Below are 24553 nucleotides of genomic sequence, written 5' to 3'. Positions count from 1 at the left end.
TTAATTTGACATGAACCAAGAGAAATGAACTAAGAGGCATGAACCAAGAGAAAACATTACCGTCTACAGCCGCGAGAGGGCGCTCTATGCTGCTCAGTGCTCCTGTAGTCTACACTGAAAACATAGAGCGCCCTCTCGTGGCTGTAGACGGTAATGTTAATGTGGCAGCACCCTCTACTAGTAAAGGCACTTCAACACACAAAAGGGAGAAATGGCCAAGGAATTATTATACTAGCTTTATTAGCAGTAAAACAGATACACTGAAATGTCCTTTCCTACATAGCATGGTAAATTATGCAATTAAAAAAGACACCATACATTCCCCCGCACCCTCCCCCCCAAACATTGAATAGGACTAACTGCATTCACAAGGTCCATTAATGACTTGAGATAATTAAATATGAGTATGATCAGTCATAGATAGAGCTAAACAGAAAACAAACATTATATCATTAGTCCAAACATACATCAACGGCTATAAGGGCAGCATACCAGAACATTAAAAGTTCTGTCGTAAGTCTTTGGCCCTTCATTCAGACTAAGTGAAACTATTAGGCATGCTGATTGAAGTGCAGTGAGAGGGACGGACATAACCCATCACCATCCCGAGAGATTAGACTCCATCCATTACAGACTGAGAGGACAGCAGTGAGCAAAGCCACTCGGTGTGTCCAGCATATTTGTCTCATATATTAAGGGTGAAGACTTGATTTTACAGGAGGCTTTGAAATATATCGGTGTCCAACTATTTACAATAGAACAAAACGGATAAAAAAGGCACAGATGGCATTGAAAGAACTTAACGCACTTGCTGCAATTCATTGTTGAAAAAGAGAAAGTGTGTGTTGGTTTGTGTGTGTGTGTGTGTGTGTGTGTGTTTGAGAGAGAGAGAGATCAAAAGCGCCTGAGCTTAGCTGGCAGTGTCCATTCTCTACAGAAGCTTGTTGGCTCGCTGGTTGGCTTCATCAATGCGAGCTTTATTCATATCAGCCTGGGAAAAATAATATTTTTTAATATATATATTAATTAATATGCATATTTTCTGAGCTCTGCTTCATTAGACCTCTGGCTGTTTGATGGTGTAGCTTTACCTTATCAGTGATGTGGTCAATGGTTTTGTTCTGTTTTTCGATCTCACTGCCCATATCTAAAGCCAAATTCTTGAGATTCCCGATGATGCTGCCCACCTGCTCCAGATTCTCCTCCATCTCATCTTCTCGTGCATCATTTGTTATTCTTTTGAGAAAGCAAAAATGTCAACATATATTTATGTGGCAGGGCAAAGACAACATACACAACTGGAATTATTTAAAAAATGTCCTGGCTCTTCCAAGCTTTATAATTGAAGTCCAATAAAGTGTATGATAAGTTTCATAGAATTTGGATGTGTAAGCCCCGGTGAAAAGTGATGAACGCTGAAGTGCAGTCAAAGACTATAGATATATAAAGACGGTTCACTCCTAGTGCTTATGAATGGGAGAAATTGCAACGTGCAATATGGCCAGTCACAAATTAATGCTGATTAATGAGATTTATGGTTTATAAAGTTTTAATAATATGTGACAAGTGACAGTCACCACTTATAAGCTACTACTAAATATTGTAGAACCTTAATTTTCTGTTAAGTTGCTTTGCAATGATTTGTATCATAAAAAGCATACGGTTTAACATACGGTTCTCGTTTACTTGCTTTAAACAACTGATTCAAATCAAAAGATTCAAGTGTGACACTTGATGAATTCCCATTATTTGGTGCTATTTTTCCCTTCACCTCTTGATGTAGGGGCCAGATGCACCCGCTGTCCCACCCGAAACAGCCTGTCCATTTCGAGCGCCACTAGGTTGGCTGGATACAACGCCGCCCTCTTTTCTGTCTGTACTGGAGTAGTCACTACCTGTACCCCAAGTCTTCTTATATCTCCCATCATGATCAATGGAAGTCACTCTGAAAGAAAGGAGGTTTTGAATACTCTCATTCACTCCAGAAAGATCTAATGACAATTCGTTTAATTTGAATAATATGCAAAGAGAAGTCCCCGCAAAAACACTACGGAATTTGACATTATATGATACAACATAATGCAGAATATTTTGTTATAATAGCGAACCTGTCACATGGGCACACACACAGGCCACAACATTTGGACAGATCAGTCAGGTTCTTCTCAGCCTGCCTCATGTCCTGATTGATCTGGTCCATTCCTTGATCGACTCGCCTTAGTTGCTCTGATCAAGACAGAATGAAGCCGATAAAATGGGGTCTTAACTAACCAGCATCTCCTAAATGAAGTTCTTGCAGATAATAGCAATGGTTTAATGTGATTAACAAAGTAGGTTTCAGGGACGAGGAGGAATGGAATGGTGCAGTCACTCACCTCCCTGCTCATCCAGCATGGTCACTGTTTTGACACCCGTCTCCCGGCTCTGAAAATATACATATACTTGTTTCTATATATATATATATATATATATATAATTCAAATGCAGGTGGTTTTGAGTATTCATGAATCTGTACTAGTACTGTCAAACCGATTAATCGTGATCAATCAAATCCAGAATAAAAAATTGTGTTTGCATAATATATATATATATATATATGTGTGTGTGTGTGTGTGTGTGTGTGTGTATATATATATATATATATATATATATATATATATATAGGGGTGTACAATAATGACAAAAAAATGTATTTCAATATTTTCTGTAATTTTGTTGATGATGATATTTTGCTCAGTGTTTTATTGTGCTGGTAATTTGGCATGCTATTGTGAGTTTGTTATTGTGCTCACTTTCTGTGAGGTGGTTAGTTTGCAAGAGTAACAGAAATGAACTTTTCCAATAAGTTTATTGTGTATACACGGTAAACACACATATTATGTAACTACAGACTTTTATTATGGATGCAATTAATCACGATTCATTGATTTGAAAGCACTAATCTGTACATCCAATAACAATTAAACATGCTTCTTAAGCCGTCAGGTTTCACTGGAACTCTTACCTCCTCTGCCATCAGTAGCATCCGCCTAGTGCTTTCAAGTGACTGAAAGAAACAAAATGCACATATTCAAAAGGTAGTCAAATCACTCCGGTAATGTGACACAGCACATATTCTGTTGAACATTCTTTTGATGCAAACATCAAATAAAACAATGCACTCTGAATTCTTCAGTGTGTCTGACTCATGAAGCCACAAAGGGTAGATATTTATGAGAAAAAAAAGAAGAAAAAAAAACACCACACACACACCTATAACCAGCAGATAAATACAGAAAGTGTCAGAAATGTGAAATGCTTAAATAATGCTATGAAACCATGCAAGGAACACAATATGTACACAGTGATGGGGAGGCATATTGGCATAACTGTGAAAAATAAAACATTTCCAACTAAGACTATTAAGAAATCAGCTATTGTTGATCCAACTTGGACCTCAGAAATTACATTCTAATGGTGCTTAAACACTAATTGCGCAATCACAGTAAAAACATGTAAAGTCAGAATGAAAAAGCAGGTGGGGGTTTCATGGATCTCTAGTTTACCCCCAGTCACCCATGCTGTGGTGCATGAGTACAGTGTCCCCTTCATGCTATAAGTCTTTACTACAGCACACAGACTCATGTAAGTCCCTTCAGAGGCAGCGAGAAAGAGAAACAGAGAAAGAAAAAGTCATGAGTAAAGCAAGAAAGGAGTTTGTTAACATTATCTGACTATTATAGTAGCACAAAAGATCGCAAAGTCATCAAGAAGACGTGAAAAATATAATTTTACAGCAGTTAGTGCAAGAAAAGTTTTATAAGGTTGAGAAACAGAGCAATCAAATTGCAAGTAAAGAGTTAACGACTTTGCAGTGACTTTGCTGTCACAAACAATGAGTTGGCACATACACAGGAACTTGCAAAATCACATCGAATAAAAACTAAATGAATTACTTATATGTAATATGGCTATAGTAATAGACGACAAGCACACCTCATCTGTAACATGGTTGGCTCTCAATGTGATGTCCTCCACTGACATGTCTGCCATCTTGCTGGTGTCCAAGTCTGCTGGCCCTCCTCTGGCCTTAAGCTCTGCGCTCTGGGGTCTGCAGGTCAGAGGTAAGGGGTCAAAGTTCAGTCATAGCCACACAAACAAAAGGCGCCCACAGAAAAAGCTTTCCCGTGGAAATTTACCACCTGGAATAAGAAGGAAATATCGTCATCATTACTCAGCCTCATGTTGCTCAAATGATCTTTTTTAAAAGTTCAATTCCATGAAGTACTCCAACTCATTCACTATTTTTCCCATATCTGAAAATTTTACAGACCAAAAACGTGAGTTTTACCAGCAACTTTTGTGACACAAGGCTGAGTAGATGACAAAATTGAGGCTGAGAAAGTGCAAATATATAATGAAAATAAAGACATTTTGCAGGGAAAGTGATCATCGGTTGTCAATTATGTTTTAAAAGTAATGAAAGAGTTGATGAAACATTTGATTAAAAAGTTACACCTCAGAGAACAGCCAGAGGACTTAAGCAGTACAGACAACACATTTACTCGGTGCAGATAATACGCCCTAAAACTGAGAATGTGTTTGTCTGTGCTGTTTAAAACAGTTAACAATGGTGTGAGATGGGTGTGAGAGAAATATGAGAGAAGTGTGTCGTTTCTATCAAGATTCCGTTTTGAGGTGTATTTCCTTGCAAAAAAAAAAAAAAAACCCTGATGAGCAGAAATACTCATAAAACATTAATGGATAAATAGATACTGAGTACAGGGACAATTATCGACTATTATATAGCTGTCCCAGCTTACAGTATAAAAATCTCACATGCACCGTAGTTAAACTGTGGTAATAAGACTAATACAGTGCTTATGAGTGTATAACAGGCATGTCTGGAGTCTGTAAACACATGAAACAGATCTCATATGTCTTTTCCTTTCATTTTGCAGCCTTTCCCTGTTTCAAATTCCAACAATTTAGACGCAAATTCATAAACAAACTTAAAAGAATATTTTAGCCAAAATGTTTCTCTCGAGTTGTTCCAAACCTCTATGACTTGATTTATTCTGTGTAGTACAAAAAGACAAAAGATGCTATGAAAGATAATAATGACTTGAGGTGAATTCTGCATTGCATCTGCTTTTGTTAAACACATTCAGGTTTGGCTCAACATATAGGTGAATGAACTATGACAGGATTTTCATTTTGGGGAAAGTTATCCCTTTAAACTCACTCCTCTGGGTGTTAATTTACTTACCCAATGATCTTTTTCACAACAAGAGTGTTTTAAGCGGATTAGCATGATCCTGAATGTCATGTTACAGACTTCATCCGTCCATAAGAAACGCCTCTTTAAGAATTATGCATTTCCAGCTTGTCAACAAAAACCGGTTCCTCAAGATAAGGTCTTTACGTCATGTCGCTTATACCATTTTCACAGTATTCTGCATTAGACACGCTATAAACAACACTGGACCTGCATTATGTCCATATGAGATTAAACTACACTATGAAGATCTGACAAATCCTCCACACCAACGTAAAGGAAACCACACGTATTTGTTTCTTAAACAAGAAAATCCAATCTTATCAGAGAGTATAAACGCATTGCAATGATGTTTAATGCTGCTGATTCCGAGATGTACGGTTTACACCCAACGCCAGAAGAACGGAACACAATTTCGCCAGGTAACGTTAACGTTAAATAAATGAGCGCGTGAAGAAAGTTAGTAACGTTACGTTGAAAATGGGGAAAGTCCTTGTGATTTGTCCCAAGTCTCCAAGTTCCCAACACCATTATTTACGGTCTTTTTTTTTACTTACGGTTTACTCATGATGTTCCACACTGTTATTTATCTTTAACTTATTGATAAAATGTGTGTGTTTATTTAAGACAAAAGCTGATGAGTTGGTCTCGTATTCAGTTCCGCTTTGGTGAAGCTGAAACGCATTAACATTAACATCCTCTTGTTTTTAAATACTGGACGAAACCTGGAGCACAGTGATCCACTCGTTACTTACTGAAGTCGATCCCGGGACAGGAGAAGGATAAAACTGAGATCGATAGGTCTATGTCTTACTTCAGAAAGTGTTTATTGTTCGCGCTGATCCAAACTCTTTCCGAAATTCCTTCAGACAGATCATGATCATGGTGCGCATGCGCAGTCATGTGACAGGAGACTTGGTGCGCACGCGTCACAGAGAAGCGAGTAGGCCTATAAATAGAAAAGATCATTATTAATAAGGTGGGTAGAGTACCCAAAAACTGTACTCAAGTAAAAGTAAAAGCACTTCTAGAAATATTTACTCAAGTAAAAGTAAAAGTACTAGTCTGAATGGTTACTTGAGTAAGAGTAAAAGAGGGATAAAAAATCTACTCAAGTAGTCAGTTACTAGTTACTTTGGGTCATATATACTGAGCCTATTTTTATTTAGATATATAGATAAAATGTATGTTATGTGTGTGTGTGTGTGTGTGTATAAATATATATATTTCATCAGCCTTTACTCTAATTTATGTAATTTATTATAAAACCCTGTCTGTTTACTTAAGTAACAGATATAGGTGTCATGCCATAACATATTTTAAATACAAATGACTTTATATTAAATGTGAATTTAACATTGAAAGTTAATGTGATATAAAAATTGCTACTAATCTTTCATTGTTCAGAAAGAGAGCAAATAACATTTACATAATCAAAGATCATTTTCTCTGACAGTCTAGAGTTCAATCACTCTCAGAAACTCCCATTAAAATCACTGAAACTGTTAACACTGTGAAATCAATATCTTAATTATAGATTCGTACTGCACTATGTTGTTTCTGACGAGAGAATTCGCCAGAAAGAGGTCTCCAGTCAGCGAGCGAGTGAAGAAGAAAAATAATAAATAAATAAAAAAAAACCTAAGTCAGACTTCCATTTGAAATTGGGCTTCAAAAATAAGAACAATAGGAAGATGGCTTTATAACGTCTAAATAAATACAGGTAAATGTAGAGTAACACGGAGAAATAGAAAGAAACAACTCTTTTAGTTAAGAAAAATTACACACTTTTTAGCGTGTAAAAGAGTAGCTATGCAATTTTTGGGACGTCACGTCTTTACCGGCCGCTCTGTCTCATCCTGTCACTGTAAACAGGACTGTCAATCATCTTGTCACAGTTTACATCCTCCACATTTCATTTCATTTAACTTCCTCTTTTTTTTCTTTTTTTTTTTTGTATAATGATGCATTTACAAGTTAATGGCCAAACATATGTTCGCATTGCATTGTTCCAACATGCTGTCGCAGATTAAATATAACACAGATAACATTCAATTTATATAGGTTAAATGTTGATTATTTGTAACTCAAACCTCTCGGTCACGCGCATCCACCATGTTTGTAGTTGTTTAAAGTTTTTCATTCGTGTTTGTAGTTCTGAACCGAATCCTTCGCCAAAGCGCAATGGATTGTGGGCAATATAAACCATTAGAGTGTGCACGTATCCCCACTTAAAAAAATCTACCTGAAATAGTAGAGTATCCGGGTACTTTTGTCATCTCTTTTAACATACCATGCTTTGGGACACACTTTCTAATCTCACATACTATTTAGGATGAATAGTATAAACACTGGGACGCAGGGCGTGTTGCTATCACCACGATGACGCGTAATCCCGGAAGTACCTTTTGTAAACTTGCTGGTCAGCTGTGCCAACTTTAGAGCAACCTAATCTCATCGACAATGTCTTTCAAAGGGGATAACATTTCAGTCTAAAAAGTGCAGGCTTCCTTTGTGAGGTAAAATTCTACTTGTATGCTGTCGACAATTAGGCATGCGTTACTTTGCTACACTGCTGTCGCGATTATTAGGCATGTTGTACACGACTCGTTCGCATTGTTATTTACATGTTGCGTGCTACTGTAAAACAGGATTAGAAGCTCTTGTTAATACACTCGACAACACTGTTCAATATCACCGGACAGTGTTTATATTAAGTATAATTGCGGTGTGAATTATTTTGTCGCTTGCTCATCATGAACCAAAATTCTTAACATTCTACTGTAATCTCGGATAAGTGGCTCTCAGCTGGGGCCCGATAGGGGGCCTTCCGCAGAGGCTACAAAATAAAGTTTTTTTTTTTTTAATGTAGATTTGTTTTGATTTATATTATTTGTGTTACAACCCCCCCCCCTTCAATAACTGCTGTTTTTATCAAATATATGTTTTTAATGTAAACTGAAATTACTTAAAACTTTTCAGTCTCCTCTGCTTATAAGTATCATTGTATTCTGAAGGTCATTTGGATGACACAATGGAGGAAAAGAATAAGAAACGTAAAAGTCCAAAACCGTCGACCAACCAGCCTCCTCCCCCAGTCGCTGCACGGAAAACAACGACAGCTGTTGGTGGTGTGGTCACACACTCCAGTCAGAGGACAAAGTATCGCAGGTGAGTGTCATCTATCATCATATTAAAACTGTCCAAGTTATTTCAGTTTCATATTTAACACATCATATTTTGGTTAATTCATTTATTTTGTTTTTGGGTTTTAGGGGAGTGCGAGACAAACCGAGGCCTCAGAGTCAGTCTGGTAAAAGTAACCAGTCTGCCCGCATCCAGCACTCGTTTCTCACAGATGTGTCTGATGTTCAGGAGATGGAGAAGGGGCTGCTCGGCCTTCTTAATGACTTCCACTCTGGAAAACTGCAAGCCTTTGGTAAGCTCTTACAGTATGGTACAGCTATATTAAAGTGTTTGTTTACAGTTTTGATAGAAATCGGAACTTTCTCTGAATCAGGCAATGAGTGCTCCATTGATCAGATGGAGCATGTGAGAGAAATGCAGGAAACACTGGCTCGTCTGCAATTCGACCTGTATGGAGAAGTGGATGAGTTGCCAGAAGACCAGAGGAAGTCCGCCTATGACACGAACATGGATAAACTATTATCGAATGTAAGCAAAGCAATATTAAATATCTGCTCATAAAATCCACAAATATGAGTTATTTCATGCAGTTGTCCAGAGAGTCTACTGAATTTCACTTTTTTCCTTTCAGCTGGAAGAGTTAAGCTCCTCAATGTATCCTTTCATGGCTTTAAAAGTTACGATGACTTTCCAAATGGATACTGTTCTAGTGGATAGTTACAGAAATAGTTTACCCAAAAATGATAATTTGCTAAAAACGCACTAATCCTATGGTCATCCAAGTTTGTTTCTTCATAGGAACAGATTTGGAGAAATTTAGCATTGCATCATTTGCTCACCAATGGATCCTCTGCAGTGAATGGGTTCCGTCAAAATGAGGGTCCAAACAGATGATCGAAGCACAATAATCTTCCAGTAATCCACATGACTCCGGTTCAGCAGTTATCGTCACCGAGTGTTTGTAAATCCATAACAATCTATAACAACGCTTCCTCCAGTGATAATAGTCCTTGCTGTCCTGTCACATCAATATCCACCAACATAAATGTATAGAACTCTTTTTGCTTGTAAACGGTGCTTGAGCAGTGCATATTTTTCTCGAGTCAGACAACATAATGTTTTCACTGGAGAAGGCAATATTATGGATAGATTACTTTTATTAGCTGGAAGCTGAAGTAAAATATTCTTGATCGTTTCTTACAAATGCATCTTTTTGCTTCACGAGCTGTTAGTTGATGGTATGGAGTCATGTGTATTACTTGTGGATTATTGTAAGGTTTTTATCAGATATTTGGACACTCATTCTCACTGGCTGGCTGCAAAGCATACTTTTTTAATGCAAAACATATTTAATTATTAAATTATCTAATTTCAAAACATGCATTTTCGAGTGTAGGAATATAATTATTGAATGCATACAACAAGTTGCCCTACATATTACACATAATTGCATGATCTGAGGGCAGCATACAGCCTTAAAATCAATTTCTTCTTTTATAGGTTGTCTAACACATCATTTTTTATGCCTTGACTGAGTGTAAAATCCTTAACTGTATTCCTTAGACAAAAGCTTAACCTTGCTGACTGTCAAGATGTCCCCAGAACTTCCAGCATATGAACTACAAAGGCTCTACTGTGGAGAATACTGTGTGCATATTTAGCACAGAAAAGCTGTTGAGAAACACCAGTATTACAGTCAAATCTGTGACACTGTGGATCTGAAACTTATAGAATTGGTCTGCTACTCTGCTTGGCTTGTTTGCACTGTATAGTTTTGTAGATATGATATCAGAGAAAAACTCCAAACAGTATTGATTAAATGCCCACTTATCTTTGTCATCACATCATTTCATCACTAGAAATATGTATTCATGAGGTAATGTTCAGTTACATTGTGACTTCTAATCATATGTCTTAAATGTTGCCTTGGAGTTGTACAATACCAGCACCTTTGCGTTATCACCAATTCACTTTGATGGGATTTGTATTTATATATGTCCTGTCCTAATTAAGGGAATTAATAGAATAAAAATATACAGATGTCAGACTGCAGAAATTAAGTAAAATTATATTGTATATTTTCAGCTTATAGTCATATTTACATATTTTATTTTGATTTAAAATGGCTGATTGTTGATTACAATTTTTATTCACTCATGCATCAATAAAGTTCAAGTTGTATTACCCCACATCTGATTTCTCATTAAATATATTAATTTAGTTTTCGTATTTTAACATAAATATGTAATAATAATAATAATAATGCAATAAATGCAATAATAATAATTGTCTGAACAAATTCACAAGAGCTGCCGAATGAAACAAGATTCGTGTTAATGTATTTGCGGAGCTTTTTTTGTTATGTGGTCTCCAGGGGAATGAGTTTGTAAAGTAGACCCTCGTTCCTGGACCTTTACTAGAGGTCTGTTTAGAACTAAACTCCAGCCGATAATGATGCCCACATTTTCGCGAAAAACTCATATTCAATTTATGCAGCACATTTTCAAATGAAAGGAATATGTCTCCACTTGTTATTTTATCTACAAACCGGGGAAGACTGTGTTAGTTTTGAACTATTTAAACAGCACAGCACAGAAACCAAATTCAGAGACTGGACGACTGTGACAAATAAAGCATGTAACCGACAGGTTAGAAAATGTTTTATTTTTTTTATGTATTTATGTATGTATTATTGATTTACATTTGTAATGATTACACACACATCACATCATTTGTCAGCTGCTGAAAAGATGCTTCAAAACCCAGCTTAATTAAATTCTCAATTCATCATTTCTGATCTTACATGATACGCACACAAGAACCACAATTGCTCGGGCAATGAATTTGAAGTCATTATATATTTTTATAATTTCAGATTCACCAGGGATTGTTTGGCAGAATCAGTCCGCACACTCGGATGGACTTCACAGCTGTGCTGTCTCGCTTTCTGTCTCTCTACATCATGTCCTTCCTCAGTCCTCAAGACATCTGCTCTGCAACACAGGTGTGCTGGCACTGGAAGGTTCTGGCAGAGCAGGTAAAAAAATAAATCACTACAAATGTGACTTAAATTTATTAGATACCAGGCTTTTTATTAAATTTCTGTCTTAATTTTAACATTGTTAGCCAACGTTTTCTTAACTAGGGTAAATTTAGTTTGAGAATGACTGAAAAGATGTTTACTCACCCACAATACAATCTCTGTGTGATGCTCTAGGACTGTGCATCCGCCTGGGCTGGTTTCTTCCCTACAGCCCTTCAGATCATGAGTACAGGGCATGGAAAAGACATTATGTGGCTTGTACCGCAAGTTTAGATATTCTAACTCCAAGGAAAAGCAGCACGTGTTTATGTTTGACAGCACCAGAGGAGCTACAGGATAGATGGAGAGAACACAAGATAAGACAAACTATCGGACAGAAGGTAGCAGAGCATAAAACTGAGTGCCAGGTTCCAGCATTTTATGTACTGTACATACCCTTATGAAATTATCTGATTGAGGTTAAGGAGTTTTAATTCATATAAATTATCTGAGGCTAATCATCTCAGTTGGCTGATGCTCTGGTCCTCATATTCTCGTCTGATATTTCCATAAAGGTGGAAATTGATTAAAATGTTTAAGTACCTTTTGTAATTCTTCTCACAACAATATTTAAAATATTATCCTGAGCATGCTGTTTCCTTACAGTTCATTATTCATCCAGCCAGTCAAGTCTTCCTAGACCTCTTCCTCTTTTCCTGCTTGTGTCATCTAGTGTCCCTGGATATGAAGTAAAAATGTGTTATTTCTCATTTGTCTATCACTGATTTATGTCTCTTGTTGAATGATAGCCAGTTGTTTATGAACCGAAGGATTTCAACTTCAAATTTCTAGCTGCTTCTGGCCGTGAAGTGTCTGTAGTGGTGTCACCACTCACAAGGAATGACCTTGGAGGCTTTGCTTTCTCTGGCGGATAGGGTGATCCAAGGCAGGATGGTGCAAAGTCTCAGCATACTGGTGACAGGAAGCACAGAAGGGATAACTCTCACAGATGCTAATTTCCCTGATTAATTCAACATTGGGACCAATCTTACTAAAAAAAAAAACTATATATCAAAAAATAATAATAACAGGCAGTTTTGCCTGCTGGAAAAGATTTTATGATATTTTTTTTTTTTTTTTTTTATGAGGGCAGATTTTATAACCATATAAAACACACAGCTGCTGTCATATTTACTTCAATAAATTGCAATACAAAAGTAGAATAAGTCAACATAAGACAACAGACACTCTACTAAATCATCCATATCTATAGTTTAAAGGCCTATAATATAATGTAATAGAACAGGAAATAGAGTATTTGAATAGAGTATTTGATGGTTACAATCCATCACGCTCCCTAAGGTCTCAAAACGCTAGGATAGGATAGCAAGGTCCACTAAAGGAGGTAGAGCTTTTTGTAAGTGTCTTTTATTCAGGGGTTGTTTGATCGTTTAGGTGCAGGGATGGATCTGATGAGGAAGTTGCCAATTTCGACTGGTCTGAATGTCAGAGCTCCCACAGGGATCTGTACGGGTTCCTACCAGCAGATTGAGTAGCAGAAAAATCTCTTAAGAGTGGGTTATTATTATATATATTCAGTCGAAAGTGTGAACACATTATGTATTACCACATTTTAGAATAATATTAAAGTTATCAAAACTATGAAATAAAAATGGAAGTACAATTATGTAGTGACTAAAATGTAATAATAATAATTCCTCATTTGTAAGTCGCTTTGGATAAAAGCGTCTGCTAAATGACTAGATGTAATTGTAAATGTAATAAATCAAGACTATGTAAGACCTTTGTTTAGATTACAGCACTGTAAGATCTGTTAATTCAACTTCATGAGGTGCATCCTGGGATACTTTAACTAAAGGTATAGGATCAATATATCCATCCATCTATGAATGTAATAATTATAGAATATAAATATGATGTATATAATGTTTCTATGTAAATATTCTCATACAAAATAATAAAGAAAAAAATCTTAAAAAAATAATTATAATTGTCACTTTAAAAAATATATATATTTTATAAAATATCTTTATGTATCATAAAATAATATTGATTTGAAAAACATAATTTTATTTTATTTATTATTATTATTATTGTTGTTATTATTATTGCATGAGACCCTCCTCCTGAGCTGGTGCAGACAGGCTGAATGGATACAGGAAGCCTGTAAGGATCTGAGGAAACAACTGGGGCCACAGCTGCACTTCATGTGTCAAGAGATCAGAGCAAGTCAGCAAATCCTGGGCAAGTTAGAAATTAAAACACAGTCTTGTGCAGTTACGAAGGTTAAATACCTTATATCATAGAAAGGTATCGTGTGTGTGTATTCAAACCATTTTCCTGGTTTGTGTGGCCTTTCCAGGTCTGTTCCTCTGGGATCATATAAAGATGCCTGATGTCATTTCCCTTTAAATCAGAGATCATGCAGTGTTTGGTTCATGATGTTCTTGTGTTCATGTTTTCACGTGTTCATGTTCATGGCTGATGAATGTGACTCCGGTAAACTAGAAACATTTTGTTCCAGTAAATCTCAGATTATCACACTTCATAATACTAAATCTGATTCACTATTTTTACTGTCATGCTGTAGTACGATCCCTTACACTACTTGGTAGGGCTGGACGATTATGGCCCAAAGTCAAAACCTCGATTAATTGAACATTTTACCTTGATTGCGATTAATGAACGATTATTTTGTTTCTGTTTAGTTTTTTTGCCCTCATAGTTCAATTACAAGGTTTGTACTGTAAACAGGGACGTAGTTGGGGTTTGCGGGGCCCGGGTTCAGGTTGTACCAGTGGGCCCTGTTTGAAAGTGTTTAATTTGTATGTTCGTTCTGTTTATTTGTTCATCAACATGTCCGCCACGTCCCAGAATGCAACGCGGCGCCCAAGCCCTATTAGGCGCGGTCACTTTAAGAGACAATGAATTAATCCAATATAATACACATACGATTTTTTTCCCCAACTGTTTACTTTAACTTAAGACATAACTGACAGTTTTTTCTAACATACTATCCAAGACGGATATTTTCAAATTTTTTATGTATTTGTCGGTACAAGACAAATACACATCCTTTTCTGTTTGTTTCAACTGCGATTTGTTTTTGTTCGTTGAGGTGCAGGAGGAACTTAAAGGAGAACTTTGCAAACGAGAGCTCGGTTCAGTGTTGCTGTCTGTGAAACGCGTCTCTCTCTCTCTCTCCGCGTGCGCACTGAGCACAGCGCGCGAGTAACCAGCGACTCGGTTCAGCTTTTCTGCGTCTTGTGTTGGAATGCTTTAAAATCTTTTGAATGGTTACATTTGCAAGTGGCAAGGCTTAATAACACGTGAAAATGATACGCTTTCGTGTCGACACGCAGCAGCGTTCTCTCAACTGTCCTGAGCGTCTTTTTGTTAGGGCTTGTTAAGTGATGCAGATAGACACTGTGCTTTGTGCAAAGAGCTTTTAAATAATGAGAAATCCTATTTGAGACAACTTCAAGCGGTGGACACAGTACACACCTCTTAATAAATATTTTTGAATAAAGTCAAAGTTAATATCATAATGAAGAGTTTCATTTGGAGAAAGTGTCATTAAAAGAAACCATTCTTAAAAAAGAAAACATTGGTAAGATATTTTTTGTTATTAGAAGCAAAGCAGTGAAGCTTTGCTAAATATTAGAGACATTTAAAAAAAAATACTTGTCTGCCAATTCAAAGTCATGTGGTACAAGCAATGTGCGAAAACATGCAGAAAACAACAAACAGGAAATGATAACACGGAGACCTCCTCAGACTCTGTGTCAGCAAGTCAATAAAAATAGCAGATGATATTACCTATTTATGACAAGGCAAGGTTAGTTACATAAAACTAAAAATGTTTATGAAATAACAATTAATTATAGTTGTAATATAATAATTGACCGAAATTGACATTTTTTACATTATTATAAAAAAAAATCATGGTTCCCACAAAAATATAAAGCAGCACAACTGTTTTCAACATTGATAATAATAATAAAAAATGTTTCTTGCACCAAATATTAGAATTTATTTCTAAAGGATCACATGACACTGAAGACTGGAGTAATGAAAAATCAGCAGCAGTTATTTTATATTTTAATAAATTCACAATATTACTCTTTTATTTTTATTTATTTATGATCAAATAAATGCAGCCTTGGTGAGCAAAAAAATATATATTTTAATATTTTTGTTGTATAATCCTTTAATAAATAATTAAATTATGTATAATACTTTTGTAAATCATTTGATATAATAAATCATTGTCATTATCTGTTAGATAATTTTGTATGTTTTGTAGTGCTGTGAGATGCTTCCTGTTTTCCACAACTTTCTGAAGAGACACGACCGGACTATTGCTACCAGAAAGCTGAGGTACAGTACAAATTACAGCTCTGGTAGTTTTGTGATGAAGGACGAAGTTGTATGCGACTATAGCAACACTCCCACTGTACATTTAATCTCTATGAGCTGTTTCTCACACCATCCACACGAGTGGAGGGGTATGTGACTTTGCTTCAGGCATAAACACCACACACCCCATCTGAGCACCCAGAATACACACAGTTATCATCTGCCCTCAACTCACTGCTGACTTACAGAGGCTTCATCCACAAGGTGTGTTCGAAAACAAAGTGCTCAGTGAATAAATATGAACATGTATTAATTTAAGACAGTGCTTTGCTATTCACTCTCAGTTGAAAAAGAGTCTGGATCGAGACTTGAGAATCATGGAGGGGAGGCATAGAGCAAAATCCAAAGCTGTCCAGTAATAGCATAGTTGCATAGTCTTCACAGCATTCATTTATTTACAGAGATCAGGATCAGAGATCAGTTATCAGTGCACTATATGCAGATGAGTGTTGTTCATACACATACTATAACAGTAGTTTGTTGAGGAAAGCAGATACTTGATCACCAGACAGAATGTGGCATTACTGAGCTGCCTTCATGGAGACATTGCTGCCTCTCTCAGGTGACCTGAGATCAAATGACAAAGAAACAGGAGTCTCTCTGTGTACCTGAAGCCAACCTTTTCTGTTTGTAGATGACTAACAACAGCAGAAGTCAATAAGTTTGAATTTATAAGAAGCAAATATTTTTTATTAAAGTACACACCATCCAAGGTGTAAATGAATAAACAAAAGCATTACATCACATTTACAGTGAGTAAATAAGAAACAGCAATTGTTCATCAATGGATAAATGGGTGCCGTCAGAATGAGAGTCCAAACAGATGATAGAAAAAACATCAAAGTAATCCACACAACTCCAGTCCATCAATTAACATCTTGTTACATGATAGATTGTGCATTTATAAGAAAAAAATCCATAATTTCACTTCTGGCCAAAATATGAGTAATTCTTAATAATGCTTGCTCCAGTGAAAAAAGTCCATCCCCTGTTGTCCTTTCACATCAAATTCCACTGATGTATTTTTTTTAAGAACAACGGTTTGAAGAGAAATACTTACCTTGATGGATTTATTTATCACAAGCAGCTTTTTGCTACACAAGATGTTAACAGATGGAATGGAATCATGTGGATTACTTGTGGATTATTGTAATGTTTATATCAGCTGTTTGGACTCTCATTCTGACGGCACCCATTCACTGCAAAAGATCTATTAGTGAGCAAGTGATGTAATGCTACATTACTCCATATCTGTTCCAGTGATGAAACAAACAAATCTATTATATTAGATGGCCCGAAGGAGAGGACGTTAAGCAAATGTTCATTTTTCTGGGTGAACTTTATTCCAGATAAAAGCAGATTTACTCAAGCAACCATACTGATCTGTTATATGTTTGTTCTCTTTTTTTTCAGGATGTATGAGCATGTTAGTGACCTGGGATTGTTTCTGTTCAAGGATGCTCTAGTGCTAACCAAGAGGAATGTGTCAAACGTGTCATTTTGTCTGGCAGTGAACACAACTCACACCTTTCTGGCCTCTGTGGCCCTACACTTTTTAAATCTCACAGAAATCACAGATTCAAAAGTGTATGTGTCATTATTACTACATACTAAAATGCAATGTTCATGATGTTGTCTATGTATATTTACTACACAACCCTCCCAGACAAAATTTTGGAATAATTGATTTTTTAAAATGTTTTTGAAAGGTCTCTTATGTGCACTAAAGATGCATTTATTTGACTTTTCTTTAGTGTATACGTAATGTTTATTATGATGTTATAAAAATATATAATTATATGTATATATCAACCTATCCATAATCTTTTCAGATGTTCGAAACGATTTTCAGCTGGAAAGTTCAATGTGCCTGTGAATCTGTGCTACAGACAGAGAAGAGGACAAGATCAGGCTGCTGTCTGCTTTACGCAGTGATATAAATGCTGCTGTAACATGTTTAACTAAAGATGAACATAGTATTCACTACTACAAATATGAAGAAACTATGATTGATACTAGATGGACATATGCAATTGTATTATTACAAAGCAAATTGAATTGGTACGATTATAATGTTTGATTATGCATGATTAACGTATGAATTATTGCAATATAAAAGTCTGTATCTTTATCTATACTGGATGATTTTAACCTAGTGATTTTTACGTTTTTAATATATACATGTTACTTTATTGCTGAAACAATGCAGGAAAATAGGATAATCATACATGGGGCTATACATTAATTTTCATGATAATTTAAATATTAATTATTTATTTGCACACTTGTAGGGTATGAAGGCATTTATTTCAAATGAAACATATAATGTTCTCACACAGTATTAAAAATTGATATTTTTTAACCTATTATCTGAACTGTTAATCCAATGTATTTAGAATCTTTTTTACCTCTTTATCTACATCTACACAGAACACGTCTCCATCATTGTAGAGTACAACATTGTGGTATCTGCGTAGTTGAATATGTGTTTTGGTATCAGCAGGACACGCATGTCTGCTTTAGACAGGAAAATACAAAAAATATGTTAATATGAACCTTTACCAGAAAGCCAGTATTTTGGAGAACTTGGTTTTATGCACAAATATTTTTTTTGTGCAAACATATAGATACAATCCTTAAGATCTGGTTATAATTAACATATAAAACGGAAAAGAATAATCAAGTTTACAATAAGATTAGCCCTTAATATAAAAAGTAACAGATATTAAATTACTATTGCTTGATCAACCATCCACACAACATTTTTTTAAAGTCCTATAAACCCAAGAAATACTTAGTGAAATATCACCATCATATATATATATTTTTTAATTTAAAGTGCTTGAATCAATCGCATCAATTAAAAAATAATTAATATGCACCACTCCTTCATTGATTCAACATAAACATACAAGATATTGGAAAATTTTGTTTTCTTAAAATTTCTTCTAAAAGCACAGGACTTCCAAGGACTTCAGATCATGACTCCAAAGTAGGATTCATGTATCTTGAGAACACAATGCAAATACCTTTGCTTTCAAAACAAACAACATATTTCAACAGCTTGAGTAGTGTGCCTCTGTTAAAGACTCTCAAGATGCTCACAGGTGGATTGTGAGTGCAGAACCTGGTCTGCTGATGTTTATCTAGTGTAATAAACTCTGTAATAGATAACCTTTGGCCTCCAGAGGGAGTAGGAATTGTCAAATTTCAGAAGATGAACTCCTTGACCAGGATATTGGTGGCTGCCTGCATAAACCTCCTCATGGCTGTCACGACGGGAAACAGGAACAACCTCATGTACCAGTGGACATCTGCCCTGTTCTGCCTGCTCCTCTCCTTCAACTTGTTCTGTGCCTTAAATTAGGAAACAGAATTAAATAAATAAATAAATATGATATAATAAAACATATTTGATTAAGAATTTATCTTCATGTCCAAAAAATCCACCCTCTTACCTTCTTTAGTTTCAGTAGTCTCAGTGCTTGCTGGCATGGTCAAGTCCTTCCACTCAAAGAAAAGCCCAAAACCGATATCGTAGTGATCGGTGGCGAATTCCCAAAACAGGTGTGAGCCATCCTGATGAGTGGGCACCCGTACTGTCAACACCTCCCCTTGGTTTACTGTGATCACAGAGTCCTGATCGTGCACCACCTTTTCCTTAAACTCTTTAATCTGAGGCCGTGTCCACATAGAAGGAGCAATGATGGGCACTTCTGCAATCAAAAAATACATAGACATATATATATATATATATAGTATGCTAGAATAATCTTTTTACAATTTTATATAAATATATAAATAATAAATATATTTTTATTACTGTACAATACAACCAGAAATAATAGACACAAATACATAAATCGTTAAAATCTTAAAAACTATATACATGAATAATATATGCATAAAAAAGTTTTATACCTTCATTTGATGAAAAAAACCCAGTAAAAATAATATTGTGAAATATAGCTGAAAAGAACGGAAAATAAATATCTACAAACTGTATACTTATTCCTGTGATGGCAAAGCTGTATTTTCAGCAGTTATTAATTCAGTCGTCAGTGTCACATGATCCTTCAGAAATCATTATTATGTCATTTTATTATTTCTTAATATTTGTGCGATACCTTTTTTTCAGGATTTTTTTTTTTTCTTTTAATACATTTAATGGTAATGATCATTATCATTATTATTATAATGTAAAAGTCTTTACTATCACTTTTATAAATATAAGTATATACACAGCCAGATAGATAGATTCTGTTGATGGATGGATAAAACACACCTCCTGTTTTGCCTTCCACACACAAATGGAAGGCTTTTGAGTCTGTCTGTTGTTCCTGATTTTCTAATGAATTTGATTGGCTGTTGGGATTGCATGTGAGCGCAGCTTCATCCGACACAGGAGCAGAAAGAGCTTCTGGCGTTTGAGTCACATTTGAGTCTTGCTGCTTCTGCAAGGCCATCTGAAGTCACAGGAGAAATGTAAAAAGGTTTTGACAGATTTTTTAAAATTATTATAACTTGTTTCTTGAGGTTCAGTTAAAATGAAGTATAAATTATTTTTTTCACAAAAACATATTCACACATTCTGTCATTCTGTCTGATATTTGTTTTAAGGAATTCCTTCAATGCTTGTTATGTTTGACTAATGTCATTTCATAGTGAAAAATACCCCTGTGATCGCATGTGTATAATTGTTTTGAAAACATTATCGATATAAAATTACATGCAGACTATATATAATATTTGGAATTGTTTACTTTTAGTTTGAAATGTAGCTGCTGTCAGATCTAATACATTTGACAGCTTCATCTTTCAACAAAAGTTTCTGTGCAAACCCTCCATTAGACTGTGCCTCAATTACAAAACTATCTGCAATCAAATTCTCCTAACACACATATGATCCTCCAACGTGATCCGTACCTGCTGTAGGCGGAGGGCCTGGTGGATGTACTGCTGGTAATGCTGTTCCTGCAGCTGTCTGATGAGTAACTGCTGCTGGTCTGGACTGTCTGGATACTGCTGATTGGCATACTGCTGAAACTGCACAGTTGTTTGTGCATTCAGAACAGCCATGATATGTTGTCTGTACACACAGTAATACACACAGTGATGAAAACTTTTTTAAAGCTGAATTCTACAGAAACCTGAGATAATATTCGATATTCTATATACTCAATATAATGAGCATATGTTTTTGAATATATACACATCCAGTATATACTATATATATATATATATATATATATATATATATATATATATATATATTTATATATTTATATATATATTAGTAATTTATTATTATTAAAGTAAATGTATTCCTGTGATGACAAAGTGTCACGTGATCCTTCAGAATCATTCTGATTTGGTGCTCAATTAATATTAATTATTACTGGTATTCAGTTATTAATAATGGTTATTATAACTATCAATGCTGTAAAGAGTTTTTGCTGCTTAATATTCTTGTGGAAACTAATAAATTTATTTTAGTATTATATTATTAGTTAAAATAACAGCAATTACTTGGAATACTTGACGAAATTAGTTGATGGTACTGTAACATTATTAAGCTGCAAAAATATTAACTGTCTTCAACATTGATAATAATCAGACATTTTTCTTAAGCATATTAATCTGCATAATCTGCATATTAGAACGATTTCTGACACTAAAAACTGGAGTAATAGGAAGAGGATTTATATTTTATATTGTAATAATACTTCACAATAACACTGTTTTTACTGTATTCAATTTATACTGTATATACTTGTATCAAATAAATGTGTGTCTGTGTGTGTATAGAAAATGTTTACCAATGATGAGTTAAATAATGTTTACTTAATCTCATGTAACTAACTAAATGCCACATGTACAACTTTGTTTTTAGTATTTTCAGGAAAATGAAACCATTCATGAATATCGGCACTCACTTTTGCCGCTCTATCTGTAACCTCTCTGCCTCTTCTTTTCTTCTCTGTTCATCCTCTTTTAATCTCCTCTCTTCTTCTTCTCTGTGTCGTGCTTCTTCTTCCAGCCGTCGCCGCTCCTGCTCTTCTCTCTCCAGCCTGAGACGTTCTTCCTCTTCTCTTCTAAAAAGTCTTAATAGATTAATAAACTACTTTATACACTTCAGGCACTGTAACTAATGCAGATCATACCGTCTCATCTCTTGTTCCTCCTTCTCAATCTTATGTGATGTTACATATGGTGCAAACAGACTACAACAGGAGTTCAGGAGCTTCACAAAGTCCTCCATGGCATCTTCTTTAGCCATGCTGCCCAGCCGTAGCCATTCTTTCCTGAGAGACGCAGTGCCACAAACTAAATGAAGCATCTATATAGACATTGTAGGATTGTGCTATATGGCTTTATAAGAATAGAGAAGAATAAAACCTACTTTGTACTGCACATAAAATCTTATTTTACACATCCTCATAAAATATGCTGTGGCATTACCATAGTACAGTGATGGTACAGAGAATACCATGGTGCGTCGATTATATCAAGCTACCATTATGCAATGTATAATACTCTTTAATGCTAGCATTTATAATACTATAATAACCTTATACATTCATAATTTGCACAGAAAGAGGGTTTTCAATGCATATTCTTCTGTTACCTTCTGTCGCTTCCCAGTATGTCAAAGAGGCCAATTTCTGAACATGCTTTTGGATCATAGGGACCAATTGTGATCTGCTTATGTAGTGCAACCAAACGGAGATTTTCTTCATATGTTGGGTTGAATGCCTTCCCATTCATCTCTGTGAGACAATGACAAGATTTACAGTAGGTCTAACCATCGTGGACTCCTTGCAAACATCTAGGAGAACCTGAATAATGATCATTATGAATGGCATTTCAGTTCCTGAATGGGTGGAGTTATTATTAAAGTGTATCTAGACCATCTAAACAACGAGTCAGAGAAAAGGGAGTTTAATTTTGTGCTACCAATAGACAGACGGTGTGACACGACAAAAATAAAGTTGTAAGCATTTACCGGACAAACAGAAAAGGGAAAGTGAAAGTCTCGGCTACTTCGTCATCAGTTCTGTACCTTTAAAGAATTTCAGCGCAAGTTTGAAGAGCTCCTCTAAAGGAAACCCCCAGTTTCTCTCCAAACTCCAGGACTTCTGAGGCTCTTCACGAGCCTCGCATGATTCCCGGTGTGCCTCGCTGTCGGGAGCGGGAGTCTCGGTGTTAATGCCGTTCTCGCCGGTTTTCTCGATCCTGTCGTTGTCATGTTCTGCTCTGTCAAACTCCATCACGTCAAACTGTCAATGCGAGCTGCTGCTGTCACAGGTGGCCACGTAGCGCACAGAACACCTCTCTTCCGTATATTCCCACCGGAAATCCCGGATATTTGTGTTATTTTCAGCTCATTTAAAGAGCATTCGCTTTTTAGTTACGTCTGTTACCGCGCAGTTAAAACCCGATACGTTCTCCGTCGAGTCTTGCATTGCATTTGGTTTAATGCTAAAGTGTCACTTAGCCTAACATTAGGTTACCTGAGAGCAGAACGCGCTGACTGACTCAAGTCGTAATGCAACTAGTAAACTGAACCACCCTCCCCAACGTAATCTTGAGATGTTTGAAAATAATTACCAGGTATTTCAGGAACTTCTAACATAATATCACGAAGCTGATATTAACTGCACATATTTAATACACAAGTTATAGGCTATTTACTTCGCGTAGGCCTATTTCCTCGTTTCATATAGGAAAAATAACTTTTTTTAAAATCTTTAATATTAATGTTTAACTGAATTTAAAGAGTATGAATGTGAAGTGTTTTTTTTTCCCTGTAACCCATATTCAATTTTTTTATCAACAGTTTTACTTAACTGTTCAGATTGAAGTGAATTTCGTCTTATTACGAGGACAATAACGATACATGCATGTGTAAATACGGGTAAAGGACAGCAAACCTCATGAAAAACTGGAAAGCCCAGAATTTTAACAGAAACTAGGGGTTCCAGTCTGTCATGTTTTAACAATAGAAGACACAAGATAGGTGGATCTCGTCATTTTATAGCAATTTAAAGCTTTGTCATGTGATTTTATTAACAGTCAGCCTCTTTCTAAAATCACTGCTTAATCTCCACCTTTATATTTACAGATTGAAATCATTGAAAGAGGCTTTCAAAGGCAGGCGCTCTTATATATAATTTGTAACAAGATTTAACATAGCTACTGTATGAATATGCACAATATAGTCATTAAGTGAGCAGGCTATTTCAAAGTAAATTATTTGGCAAGCTCTGTAGTCAAAACTTATAAAGAATGTATTATATTAAAAACTGTAATAAACCATAAATTACTATAAGTAAACTTAACGTCATATATGATATATAGGCTATATACAGTACAGACCAAAAGTTTGGACACACCTTCTCATTCAAAGAGTTTTCTTTATTTTCATGACTATGAAAATTGTAGAATATGACATATTTTCAGTTGTTTCACACTTTTTTGTAATGTATATAATTCCACATGTGTTAATTCATAGTTTTGATGCCTTCAGTGTGAATCTACAATCTACAATACAATAAAGAAAACTCTTCGAATGAGAAGGTGTGTCCAAACTTTTGGTCTGTAATTAATTATATATATATATATATATATATATATATTCATTATTAATATTTAAAGAGGCACTATATATTTGTACTGTACACACT

At 35.5% G+C, this 24553-nt stretch overlaps 3 protein-coding genes across 5 annotated transcripts; 1 reads left to right on the top strand and 2 right to left on the bottom strand.

Annotated features, from left to right (window-relative positions):
• Nucleotides 1-223: 223 nt before the first annotated feature.
• Nucleotides 224-6171, bottom strand: LOC132111662 (synaptosomal-associated protein 23-like). Of its 2 annotated transcripts, none has more exons than XM_059519174.1 (8): nt 6013-6171; nt 3976-4090; nt 3005-3046; nt 2376-2424; nt 2109-2226; nt 1772-1945; nt 1092-1236; nt 224-991 (listed from the first exon to the last, which is right to left on the bottom strand). In XM_059519174.1, exons 2-8 carry the CDS (start codon nt 4030-4032, stop codon nt 932-934), a joined length of 645 nt encoding a protein of 214 aa, XP_059375157.1. In that variant the 5' UTR covers nt 4033-4090; nt 6013-6171; the 3' UTR covers nt 224-931. The 2 variants fall into 2 exon arrangements, with proteins under 2 accessions (XP_059375157.1, XP_059375156.1); XM_059519173.1 differs by lacking the exon at nt 6013-6171 and adding an exon at nt 5815-5965.
• On the top strand, nt 5508-10593 carry LOC132111664 (coiled-coil domain-containing protein 28A-like). Of its 2 annotated transcripts, none has more exons than XM_059519175.1 (6): nt 5508-5679; nt 8275-8428; nt 8533-8696; nt 8778-8932; nt 9036-9058; nt 9968-10593. In XM_059519175.1, exons 1-6 carry the CDS (start codon nt 5604-5606, stop codon nt 10020-10022), a joined length of 627 nt encoding a protein of 208 aa, XP_059375158.1. In that variant the 5' UTR covers nt 5508-5603; the 3' UTR covers nt 10023-10593. The 2 variants fall into 2 exon arrangements, with proteins under 2 accessions (XP_059375158.1, XP_059375159.1); XM_059519176.1 differs by lacking the exon at nt 5508-5679 and adding an exon at nt 7543-7776.
• An 8089-nt stretch (nt 10594-18682) lies between these two features.
• On the bottom strand, nt 18683-23387 carry LOC132111661 (Golgi resident protein GCP60-like). The gene is made up of 8 exons (XM_059519172.1): nt 22930-23387; nt 22495-22636; nt 22031-22171; nt 21803-21961; nt 20793-20955; nt 20152-20332; nt 19325-19582; nt 18683-19223 (listed from the first exon to the last, which is right to left on the bottom strand). The coding sequence occupies exons 1-8, from the start codon at nt 23135-23137 to the stop codon at nt 19009-19011; spliced, it is 1467 nt and encodes a 488-aa protein (XP_059375155.1). The 5' UTR covers nt 23138-23387; the 3' UTR covers nt 18683-19008.
• Nucleotides 23388-24553: the final 1166 nt, after the last annotated feature.

This window comes from Carassius carassius, chromosome 31 (assembly GCF_963082965.1).
Source record: "Carassius carassius chromosome 31, fCarCar2.1, whole genome shotgun sequence".
Taxonomy (NCBI): domain Eukaryota; kingdom Metazoa; phylum Chordata; class Actinopteri; order Cypriniformes; family Cyprinidae; genus Carassius; species Carassius carassius.
Note: the sequence above shows the minus strand (reverse complement) of the source record. Positions and strands in the feature narration are given on the sequence as shown.

Excerpts from the sequence above, each read along its gene's own strand:
- LOC132111664 (XM_059519175.1), top strand. The coding sequence starts at position 5,604 with ATGATGTTTAATGCTGCTGATTCCGAGATGTACGGTTTACACCCAACG. Across the intron at positions 8,933-9,035 it reads TGGATAAACTATTATCGAAT|CTGGAAGAGTTAAGCTCCTC; the intron begins GTAAGCAAAGCA and ends TTTTCCTTTCAG. Across the intron at positions 9,059-9,967 it reads GAAGAGTTAAGCTCCTCAAT|ACAAAAGCTTAACCTTGCTG; the intron begins GTATCCTTTCAT and ends TGTATTCCTTAG.
- LOC132111662 (XM_059519173.1), bottom strand. Across the intron at positions 3,047-3,975 it reads CCAACCATGTTACAGATGAG|TCACTTGAAAGCACTAGGCG; the intron begins GTGTGCTTGTCG and ends TGTTTCTTTCAG. Across the intron at positions 1,946-2,108 it reads TGTGTGTGCCCATGTGACAG|AGTGACTTCCATTGATCATG; the intron begins GTTCGCTATTAT and ends CCTTTCTTTCAG.
- LOC132111661 (XM_059519172.1), bottom strand. The coding sequence starts at position 23,137 with ATGGAGTTTGACAGAGCAGAACATGACAACGACAGGATCGAGAAAACC. Across the intron at positions 20,333-20,792 it reads AGGCCCTCCGCCTACAGCAG|ATGGCCTTGCAGAAGCAGCA; the intron begins GTACGGATCACG and ends CTGTGACTTCAG. Across the intron at positions 19,224-19,324 it reads GACTACTGAAACTAAAGAAG|GCACAGAACAAGTTGAAGGA; the intron begins GTAAGAGGGTGG and ends TCCTAATTTAAG.